Here is an 11726-nt window from a genome sequence, read left to right on the forward strand (position 1 = left end):
GCGGGATAAGACGGGATTTTTATTAAGGTAAAGCGAGATTTTCTTAACGTGGTAGGCGGGATTTCTGCATGTATAGTGTACGTCATCCTATCCCCTAGTTTTAATTTTGTCCTTGTCGTCTGGTAAAAGTAAAAATAAAACAAATACAAAACAACAAAACCTGTTGACTGAAATTAAGTTAACCTTGTCCTTGTCATGTGGGTTGAATTTCTAGGCGTGCGGTTATAATTTCTTGATTTCTTGTAGAGTTGAAGTAATTCTACATTCAACTAATTTGATAGTTCACATATTTGTTGTTTCATTATAGTTTGTTCAGTTGTTGAAAAATCTAAAAAATGATGTTTGTAAACAGTTTTACCAGTGTCCAGTGTCTAATGAAATTGCAGAGGAAAACTAAGATGTCTTTTATTTTTAAAAGAGTAAGTTAAGAAGAACTGTGTGTAGGCCTATGTGTTGTTGTTTTATTTCAATAGGCGACTTAAGTTATTTAAAGCCAATCTTTATAAGGTTGGGTTACCTAACCTAGCATGTTGCTAGGCATGGCCTCAGTTACACTTTACAAGTGCAGAATAAACATTTTCCTTTTCTTGACTAAGTTAAATGATCATTGAAAATATGTCATGCGTCAATATGGTGCAGTATTAAATAAAAAAATTGGTACTTTCCTGTTAAAGGGAACATTCATTATTATCGATGATTTTTTTTGATACATCGATATTTTTGTTTTCCGATCAGATCTATTACAAATTGACAACAACAACTAACTGGTCTTGTTTAGGCTAAAATAGTCTAAATGGATTAAGAAATAAAACTGTCCTAAGCTAACCTAACATAACCAACCAAACTTGCTGTACCATTTAAAACTTCCGTTTGGGTTTGATAATAGAAAAGGCAAGTTAAACACGGTATTTTTAAATGTTACAGCAAGTTTGGTTAGTTATGTTAGGTTATTTTTTTAGAACAGTTTCATATACTGAATAATATTTATCGTAGTTGTCAGCTGATATGTTTCAATTTGTTAATATCGATATATCGAAAAAAATCATCGATAACAATGAATGTTCCCTTTAACAGGAAAGTACCAAAAATTGTGTTTTTGTTGTAAATTTCCAAGTTTGCTTATAAATTGTAATGTTCTGAGTTCTGATATCATATTTCTCATAAAATCGAAAAACATCTATATAGTTTACAATGTAATATTGAATTTGACTTTGATTTAGTTTGATAAGGTTATTATAATATAGCCTTTTTAGGAACAAAACCTTATTGCAGTAAAACCTCAGTACTTAACACACCATTAACTTATGATCACTATTGTGGTTTAGCTGAAAAATATCATCTAAATTGTCTGTGAGTAGTGCTGCAACCTAGTAACGCATTGAACAAATTGCTGTAGTGCTATCAATTAGCAATCATTGGTGTCAGCTTAAATACCGGTTTTTACTCCTCTGTCTCCAAGCACAGGTAGCCGAGGTGACTAAGGGTGTGTGTCACTTGGCAAGTGGCATTCGTCTGCTCAGGAACGAATCCTGTCCAGTGTGGCAAACAATTGGTGACCTGTGTGTTTGTAGCGATATACTACAACCACTGGGACATAGTGAGGTGTTCATATTCTTGGTTTAAACATAGGCCTACACCTCGAATCATCGGATTGAGCGAATCTTTTTGCTGAGTGGTTGTTAGTGTATCCTATGAACATGCAGGTCACATGGCCGTTTTGCTACGTTTTGTTAAAATACCGTAACCTTAGAGTCTCTATATCCCTTAGAGATTTTAGTAAAAAACAATAACTTATATTGTTACATCTCTAAGGGTTAAACTTTAGGCAATTTTACTTGCTACTTAGTGAAAGTAAGAAGAATGAAAGGTATACAACCAGAAGAATCACCTAAGTTTTTATAATAGGTTTAACAAAATAGGACCAGGCCTAACTTATTTCTTTAGTTAGAAAGAATGGCCAAAGCTTCTACTTTTAGGCTTTTTATCAATAAACAATTTGTTGTCAGTTTTCATCTGGAATCCCAGTTTCACAAGATGTTGAGACGGTAGAAGCTTTACCTCACCTCACAGATGGGTTTGGTCGACAGCATACCTACCTGCGGATATCACTTACAGAGCGATGCAACCTTAGATGTGAGTCACACAAATTTCTGGGCTCAGGTGGTTCTGCTTCAGAATTTACTGAAGGAAAATTACTCTAGGGTACACAATTAGGACTGTTATGTGTCATAGCTATATTAAAACTTTTTCAGCTGATGCCATTCTGAATTCTCATGTCAGCAAGACAAACTTGCATAATGGTTTCATTATGGCCATAGATAGGCCAGATATGTTTACTTTGTTTTGGAAATTCATTTGGCCCCACTATAACTTCTAAGTTATTACTTCTTTGGGAAAATATTTAAATTCTTGATATTTTTTAATAGCAATAAACATCAACCGCTCAGCCTGTAGTCCAGCTCACAAAGTATCTTTAAGGGTTCCAAAATGTATTTTCAACAAAATTTTTTTAGTTTCTTGAATTTTAAATAATAACCAATGCTGCCATGGATTTTAGTACACTCTAACTTTTAATTTACATAAGTTACCTACTTCAGTTTTAAGTTTACAATTAAACATAATGCTGTTCTAATGGTCAGGCCAGTACTGTATGCCCGAGGAAGGGGTCAACTTGACACCCCGCAATCACCTGTTGACGACGGAGGAAATTTTGCGTCTCGCAGCATTGTTCGTACGTCAAGGAGTCACTAAAATACGTCTCACAGGAGGCGAGCCTACCGTACATAAAGAAATCATCCATATCGTAGGTAGGTGTTTTGTAAAATATTGTCTACGAACAGAATGCAATTTTTCATAGTATATTTTAATACCTAGCACAATTGTAATAATATAATTTTGTTTTTAGAGAGAAAGATTATACTGTCCTCAGTACGGTAATCCTCTCACTTTATTCTGTGTTTTAAGTATTTGACACAATTATATTCTCTTAGCCTATCACAATAACTTTTAGGCTTTTGCTTGACTATAGTAATTGTTTTGGTCTGTAGTTCATATTTGCTACACAGTTCATATTCAGTTTCTAGTACCGTATGTCACATATTACCTTGCTAAACTGACAATGTCCCAGACAGCCTTCGCAAGTTGGACGGGCTGGAGACGCTGGCTATGACCACCAACGGAATGGTACTGACTCGTCAACTGGTGGCTCTGCATCGTGCAGGACTGGACCTGCTCAACATCAGTCTGGACACGTTACAACCTGAGCGCTTCTCACAGGTGACCAGACGCGCAGGTTGGCACAGAGTGATCGCTGGAATAGACCTGGCCGTGCAGCTGGGGTACACACCTAAAGTAAGTTTGTAGGTCTTCCAAAATTAACTAGCTATTATTTAGTATGCAAGAAGCAGCAAACACTTTTAAGAAAGCATTCCAGACCCCTTTTTTTGTATCATCATCACACACAATCATTTTAAGCTTTTAATGCAATACTTCTGTGATTCTCTGTTCTGTGAGCTCTGAAATTCACAAACAAATCGGTCTAATTCATATGCATATTAGAAAATGTTAAACTGTACTTTTGTTTGCACCACACGGTGTAATAATAGCGAATTGTACTATGTATCGGAAAAAACATTTTGAGTTTGTCTAAATTGCTTAAAACATCATAGTAGTTTTGACTAGGGCTGTAGTTTTACACTGTTGCAATGAATTTGCATGGAACTTCGTCTAATTGTGCATGTTAATTGTTTTAGTATCACCTATTTAAGACTGTTACGTAGGATAAATAATGTTTTTTTCAACAGCTTGGTAAGTCAAACCCTTAATAGGCCTAAGTCTCGGATGGTTTTTTTTGTCAGTCAAGTAGTGAATGTGATGTGTTTGACAGGTGAACGTTGTCGTGATGCGAGGTCTGAATGATGACGAAGTGGTCGACTTTGTCAGCTTCACTCGAGACAGACCTGTAGATGTGAGATTCATAGAGTACATGCCGTTCTCCGGCAACCGCTGGGACGACCAGAAGATGGTGCCTTTCCGAGAGATGTTGGAAACAATCAGAAAACACTTTCCCGACCTGCATCCACTCACCAACCAGCCCAATGACACTTCTAAGGTGAGCTACGGCAAACTGAAATTACAGAGGTGCAATCGGAGGATGTTTCTAATTGTACACGGTTTTTGTACAAGGTGTCTACCAGTTCTAGTAAATAAAACCTTTGACTTTTAAGTGATTTTTTCTATAATTAATAATTTTTACTGTTTTGAACTATTATATACTTTTGACACTTATTGAAACCTCAAATGCTTTCAAAATAAATTTACTGGCGTTTCAGTCTAACTTCCTAAGAAAATGTGTGATTTTCATGACTAAAGACACCCTGTAATGACTATTATCAATTCACATTTTCCTTTATCGCCTTTATTGATCAGCCGAAGACAATAATTACAAAGCTAGTTTTCTCCCGTTTATGCAGAGGGAATATTTTTGTTTACGAATAGTAATTTTACATATTTGATAACTACCGAATACAATAGCTCTCCTCTAGTATTCCAAGCAGCTAAGCTCATATCATAAAACGATAAAACCTTACTCAAAATAAAAGTAAAAACATTTTGTTGATACTAATGTTGATACAACGTCACAACATGAAACAACAAAAAAATTGCCGTAAGATGAGAAGTCTACTCCCACTATTCAAAGTCAATAATGGTGTTATTCCTAGTTGTTGTTGAGAGATTATAAATCGGAGTCTAATAAAAAATAATCTTGATTTGGATTAATTTGTGGATTTTTTATCATTTAAGAACATTTTATCTGGCTTTTATTAGCTTTTCTAATTTGTTTAATTAAAACCAACATGTTATCATAAAAACAAGAAGATAGCGTCCAAGTATGTTTACATTAGTTATCAATGATTTCTACAGATTTTGATGTGTTAATTTGTTGATGACTACTCAAAATTACTTCTTGCAACTTGTTATCAATTATTTGTCAAGGCACACAAACACGTATCAGTGATTGCAAACACATCTTCTATAAACTGTTGATAAAATTGAAGTGTACTTAACTACTTATAAATAGTTTCTTGTGCAATGATTGTGAAATAAGTCTTGGTTTGTAGAATACGGTATGTGGAAGAAACCATTGAAATGAATCTAGATCTGTTCATTGAACTGCTGAACAATTAAGTAATATTAATACCTCGTGAATGTACATTGCTCATTCATAGTTTTAATCATAGAATTTTCAATACAGAAAATTCTTCCGTAAAACATTAAACGCAAAAAGTAGTTTTCATACATATAAGTTGATGTGAAAGGTTTGAATTTTCGAACGAATTTAGTTAAAAAGATATCAAACCGTTTCCAGACTTTTTTCTCACCCTGTATATTTTTTAGAAGTGTTTTTAGTTCGTATACTAAAATGGTAATTGTGAATATTTAAAAATTACTAATGTCAGTACCTTGCCAGCTTCCACCAGAACTTATGCTAACTGCAGCACTGCTATCGGTCTATATTTAATTATATTTTTCATCACTCCTTAACTAAAGTAACTATTTTCGATAACATCTGACATCAATGAAAGTAGTCGTTTCCCAAGCTCTAATTTAGGGCGAGGGAAAATCGATCAGCTGATTTTCCCTCGCTCTAAATTTACTTTCCCTCGCTCTCAATTAGTTATCCATTTACTCACTACGTGCGCTAGTGTTTTGTTACGATATAATTTAATGATTTCGATCAGCTGTATGTATAGTCACAAGTTCTTTTATTGTTTTATTTTACGGTTTAATCCAAATTTATTTAAAAAATACGTAAGTTTCCTTTAGAGTATTTTCTTTTATTTTTTGTTCTAAAATTAATCGAAAATATACGTACGTATCCTTTTAGAAGATTTTATTTTATTTTGATGCTAATCAAATTAATTGAGAAATAAATTAGTTGTAATATTACTGAGGTCTGCTATTCTGTGTTTGTGTATTTTTGCGTCGTGATGAAAAGTATCGTTCATAACTCGTACCGAAAGTTATTATCCGGCACTTGCTCCTTTATTCCCGTCCTCGGCTTCGCCTCGTACGTGAAAATAGCTCTCACATACTCGGCTTCGCCTCACGGTGAAAAACTTGAGCGCGCGCCGGAAAATGCCACTTTCGGTCCTAGTAATGAAATATACTATTTCTATGGTAAGACTTTTTTTGTTTGCCTTTTAATTTAATTTAACCTGGTTTTGAATTGTAACTGCATTTTCATTTTTGAAGTCTTGCCTTCTGGATTACTAACAGTTACTAATCTAGAGGTTAAATACCTTGTTGCCCACGTAATCCTCGGCAGTCCTTGTTATACGTTGATAAAATAAATCATATTCCCACGTCAATGTGTTGAATAATAAATAAAAAATAATATACCTAGTAAGGTTTGTTTGCAAATTATGCAGATTGCTGTTCTTTTAGACACAGGTTTTCAACAAAAATTAAGTTGATATTTTATGAAAGGGATTGTGAAAAAAATTAAATAAATAGTGTTTTCTTCATTTGCAGGCATACAAAGTGCCGGGCCACAAGGGCCAGGTTGGCTTCATCACGTCCATGAGTGAGCACTTCTGTGGCTCCTGCAACCGTCTGCGGCTCATGGCGGACGGAAGCTTGAAAGTGTGTTTGTTCGGCAACACTGAAATATCTCTCAGGTCTGTCTATTTAATCAGGTGGAATATTTATTTGTGAAGCTGCATGATTAGTGTCAGTACCTGCAGTAATAATCATGCTGAGTTATAACATGATTTTGTAGGTCTAAATAGGCCATAGAGATACAATCTCACATTCAGTCATGCATTACCTAATCTCAATTAAAAAGTTCCAAGGCTTAGTGTTAAAAGTATAGAGGAAGTTCTTCTCGCCTGAGAGAGCTAACGCGTATTCGAGCTAAGTGGAACTACAACTTAAACTGTAAATCAAAACATCCGGTCATGTAATTATCAAGTAATTAAAAGTTATTGGTGACAAGTGGGATTAGAACCCAGAAGTCATGCACCAAAATTAGCAACCTCCACGTAGTCTTGATGATGACCATCCTTATTAAAAAAAAATTAAGTAGTCTCAGGACATATCCTAGCCTACTGTAACAGGTGGAATGTCTAAAATAGTTTGTTCATTACAGGGATGCGATGAGAAGTAACTGTAGTGAGGAGGATCTTCTGTGTATGATTGGTGCCGCTGTCAAACGGAAGAAATTCAAGCATGCTGGTAAATTTAATTTATTTTAAGTCAATTATTGGATTTTTAAAGAGGAAAATATCACTCAGCTTGATTATGTAAAGGAATAAGGAACAGTTAGTTACGTAACCACAAGTAATTTTTTTAAGAAAGTAGTTCCAGCCAATTTATAGCACACTAAAGTCGACGACTTAATGTACTTGATATCTAGCCCCTCCAAAAGAAATAGTTTTTAAAAGATAGGTAGTAGATTGTTTTGGATTTTTTTAGGTTATGTATTGTCTGGAACCATTGTTAACTTGTTAAGTGAGTAACTTTGTGTAATGGTTCCTTCTTCCTGTGTTACCTTAATTACAGGGATTTTGGTGAAGGAAATAGGTATTTAACTTTTTATCTTTTTACTAAAACGAGTTTTTCCTCCATTCATTTATATTTCATGCATATATTTCATTTGAATTTCATTTATATGCATTCCTCATAGTCTTTGTTTTTTTATGATCATATGTTTTATTAATAAGTTAAAGTTTGTAGCTCAGAACCCCATTGGTTGCATTGGTAAAATCATAGACTTTTATGAAGTCCCGTCCCATCAGGAGCCAATTCCGTGTTTTAAAAGAACATAGTAGGATGAGTCACTCTCGGAGTGTTTTCTAGTCTAAAATTATATTTCCTCCCTTAGTTTGTAATACTATAACAGTTGACATAAAAGGTCCTACAGTATACTATCAATTTTTTCCATCTTTTGTCAGATTACTACTGTTGTTATACATAGCTTTTCTTTTCATCCGTCAATTAACCTGTCCAATTAAAGTAATCTTTAGGATTCAATACAAATAAACATGAATACAACCCACAGAGATTAAACTTGTTTTAGTTTTGTTTAGGATGATAGTATATAAGTATGAAGATGTTTGCAACATGGAGTATTAAATAGCAGAAACATAACTAAGCTACTTGCATTCTTATGTTGCAGGCATGTTCAACTTGGCTAAAATGCCCAATCGACCCATGATCTTAATCGGTGGATAGCTGTCATGTAGGTAGGCTGTTGAAAGAATATTTTATAATGTCTTTTCTCACAAAATATTAAAATAATTTAAACTAAATCAATTTCCACTTGTAAGGATTGATAAGCAATTTGTGCTATAAGATGGAACTATGATATTGTGTTTCACAATCTTGAAATTTGGAACAAAGCCTCGCATAAGTGTGGGGTTTTAGAAGTTGAGATAGACTTTTTGTAATTAACTAATGCACTTAAAATAACTTTGGTACAATACCTCAGTACTGTTAATTAAAGTCTGGTTTTTTATTTTAGTAAATAATTGTCATTGAGTTTTTAAAATCAACCGACTTTTATTCACCTAATTCCAGTCACAAATACACCTAAATGACTGGAGATTTCTATCATATTTGAAGTATTTTTTTACGGAAGGGAAGGGTCCAAATCTTTATCTTGTTACTATCTATGTTTTAGTCTTGTTCTTTAAAAATATAAAGTCTGTGAATGAGTCTTTTGCAATATTGGGCTCAACTTTGTGAGATAAATGGTAACTTCCATTGTAGAATAACTGATTGACTATTTTCAATAGATATATTTATTTATTATAGCGTAAAGAAAGTGACACTAATTTGTCTTTCTTTTCAGATAACACAAGGATATTTTTGCCCAGAACAATAAAATTCAGAATAAACGATCAAATCTCAACTCCCTCAGTCTGGAAGCAACAATGGAACAACCACCAGTTCACCCCAATCACCATTTACAAACCTAATCAAACGCACACTAGGATGTACAGCAAACTAACCCACGTGGACGGAGATGGGAAAGCTTCGATGGTGGACGTTGGTGCAAAGCCATTGTCAAAACGTACAGCCGTGGCCGAGGCTAGAGTCCACGTCGGGGAGGAGGTAGCGGAGCTGATAGCAGCCAACAACATGAAGAAAGGCGACGTGCTTACAGTGGCGCAGTTGGCAGGCGTGATGGGCGCCAAGCGGACGTGGGAGTTGGTACCACTGTGTCACCAGGTGGCGCTGTCACATGTAGACGTGAGTGTGAGATTGGTTGGCAGCACTGTGCGAGTGACAGCGTCGGCTGCATGTGTAGGACAGACAGGGGTGGAGATGGAAGCATTAACCGCTGTCACGGTGGCAGCCCTGACTGTCTATGACATGTGTAAGGCTGTGTCTCGTCAGATGGTCATCTCCGATGTGCGTCTTGTGTCCAAGACTGGCGGCACTAGAGGTGACTATGTCAGAGAGGTTAGTTGAATCAACCAACTCCCATGTAAAGTGTCCATGTTAAACTCATTTTTTTGGTATTTTCCATGTAGAATCTAACCAACTTAATATGCTTGCTAATGAGAAACGTATTAAAAGCAATTACTGAAACTTCAAAAGAGGTAATTTTTTATAGGAAAAATGACTTGGGTAAATAAATTTTCTATAGAAAAACTAAACTAGGCCTACACCTGAAATAGTCTCAGGCATTTGATGAAACAAAGTTTACATAGTACTTTTAGGGCAACTTCAGACGTACATTTTTTTAACATTCCCTTCAAAAACAATTTCATTATTCAATTGCTTCGCTAAGACAGCAACACACTTTCTGTACATATTTTAAGCTGAATATGAACCCAGAGTCAGTGTACAATATGGTTGGTTTATGGCTTTTTCTTTTGCCAGAACCATTATTTTATTAATTCCCAAAGATCGGCCAACAGTAGATCCAGTTTTGAACAAATATTAAGAAAGGAATTGATAATCACAGATAATCACAATTGAGTTACAAAATACAATAGACCTACCCAGTTTGTAAGATTCTAATTGAGTTTTTTTTTTGTACATTGTACAATGTCTATGTTTTGCTTACTTCAGATTTGTCATAATTACTCTTAGCCCACTGCGATCCAAAAGACCTTTTAAGGTTGTCTTAATCGGTCAGTTGACCAGCTGTACTGGGCGTGGCCTTTTGGATGGCAGCTCGGATAAATTTCACATCAGTTGTCCTTGCCAACCGAATGGCCAGTGGTCCTGCCACTTCCCCCTTTAAAAGACCAGTAACACTGACCAAAGAACATGATTTTTACAGAAACCAAATTTTTATTTGTTTTTATGTCTGCGGAATGGTGAAATCCTAAGAGCAACTTTGAAACTAAAATTCCAAGCTGATACAAAGAGAAAGACAGCCACAGAACACTTGCTAGTGTCAGGGACAGCTGATGTTACCATAAAATAATTCCACATCGTCCACACTTCAGGCACAATTTTCATTGACCATTTCTTAATCTTAAATGTTTTGTTTTGTTACTCATGTTGGCATTAGGTTAGTAGTATATTTCATTACTAGGACCGAAAGTGGCATTTTCCGTCAGCGCGCTCAAGTTTTTGTGTGAGGCGAAGCCGAACACAGGGAACATCAATTTCACGTGCGAGGCGAAGCCGAGGACGGGAATAATGGAGCAAGTGCCGGATAATAACTTTCGGTACGAGTTATGAACGATACTTTTCATCACTACGCAAAAATACACAAACACAGAATAGCATACCTCAGTAATATTACAACTATTTTATTTCTCAATTAATTTGATTGAACATCAAAATAAAATAAAATAAAATTTTCTAAAAGGAAACCTACGTATATTTCTTTATACATTTTGTTTAAATGTCAAAATAAAAGAATAAAACATCTTTGAACAATACATACAGCTGATTAAAATCATTAAATTAAACCATAACAAAACACTAGCGCGCGTAGTGAATAAATGTAGAACTAATTGAGAGCGAGGGAAAATCAGCTGATCGATTTTCCCTCGCCCTAAATTAGAGCTTAGGAAACGACTACTTTCATTGATGTCAGCTGTTATCGAAAATAGTTACTTTCGTTACGGAGTGATGAAAACATTATTTTTCTGAAGGATTGTTGTTGTTTATCTGTCCATAAATTGTCTTAACACGTTCGCTCCGACAGGGCCAGTAATGAAATTTCAGTCAAAACCATATTTGTGAACAAATTACCATATTTAAAAAGTTTTTTGTTAAAATAAATAAAAAAAGTAAAGGTAAATGTCAAAGTTTTCCAAAACTTAATGAATTGGTAAAAAAAATATCGGAGCGAACCTGTTAATTTCTAAGAAAAGAGCTTTTTTTATATATATTTTTCTAGACAATGATTATAAAAATAACTATTGTTTGGCATCAATATGTATTTATTTACACAACAGGGAAATACAAGGCTGTGATATATTCAACCATTAATGTGTTAACCATTTTATAGAATTGATTGTTATGTATAATTTCTTAGCTGTTTATAACTTCTAATATTTTTAAGAAAACCTACTTATATAATATGTAGTGGACCTTATCCGTGAATTCACTACCACAATGTAATTTTTATGTAATAGTACCACAATTAAAGGCTAGGTGGTAGGTGGAAGGGGCAAGGTACATCAGCATGCGGATAGGTGTTGGGGCATAAAAGGGGCTGGAGATTGGCGTCAGTTGGGTTCCTCAACCCAGGC

General features: G+C 34.9%; 1 protein-coding gene across 1 annotated transcript; it reads left to right on the forward strand.

Moving 5' to 3' along the window:
* The first annotated feature begins 178 nt into the window (after positions 1 to 178).
* Positions 179 to 10751, forward strand: LOC128991825 (molybdenum cofactor biosynthesis protein 1-like). Its single transcript, XM_054415028.1, has 8 exons — positions 179 to 419; positions 2007 to 2133; positions 2640 to 2807; positions 3128 to 3351; positions 3887 to 4111; positions 6535 to 6680; positions 7151 to 7236; positions 8855 to 10751. The coding sequence occupies exons 1-8, from the start codon at positions 336 to 338 to the stop codon at positions 9475 to 9477; spliced, it is 1683 nt and encodes a 560-aa protein (XP_054271003.1). The 5' UTR covers positions 179 to 335; the 3' UTR covers positions 9478 to 10751.
* The last annotated feature ends 975 nt before the right edge of the window (positions 10752 to 11726 follow it).

Source organism: Macrosteles quadrilineatus, unplaced genomic scaffold, assembly GCF_028750875.1.
Source record: "Macrosteles quadrilineatus isolate MER2022 unplaced genomic scaffold, UCM_ALF_1.0 Scaffold_4__1_contigs__length_99947679, whole genome shotgun sequence".
In the NCBI taxonomy this organism is placed as follows: Eukaryota; Metazoa; Arthropoda; class Insecta; order Hemiptera; family Cicadellidae; genus Macrosteles; species Macrosteles quadrilineatus.

Coding starts and splice junctions, on each gene's coding strand:
- LOC128991825 (XM_054415028.1), top strand. CDS start 336: ATGATGTTTGTAAACAGTTTTACCAGTGTCCAGTGTCTAATGAAATTG. Junction 420..2,006: donor TGTCTTTTATTTTTAAAAGA/GTAAGTTAAGAA, acceptor ATTTGTTGTCAG/TTTTCATCTGGAATCCCAGT. Junction 2,808..3,127: donor AGAAATCATCCATATCGTAG/GTAGGTGTTTTG, acceptor ACAATGTCCCAG/ACAGCCTTCGCAAGTTGGAC.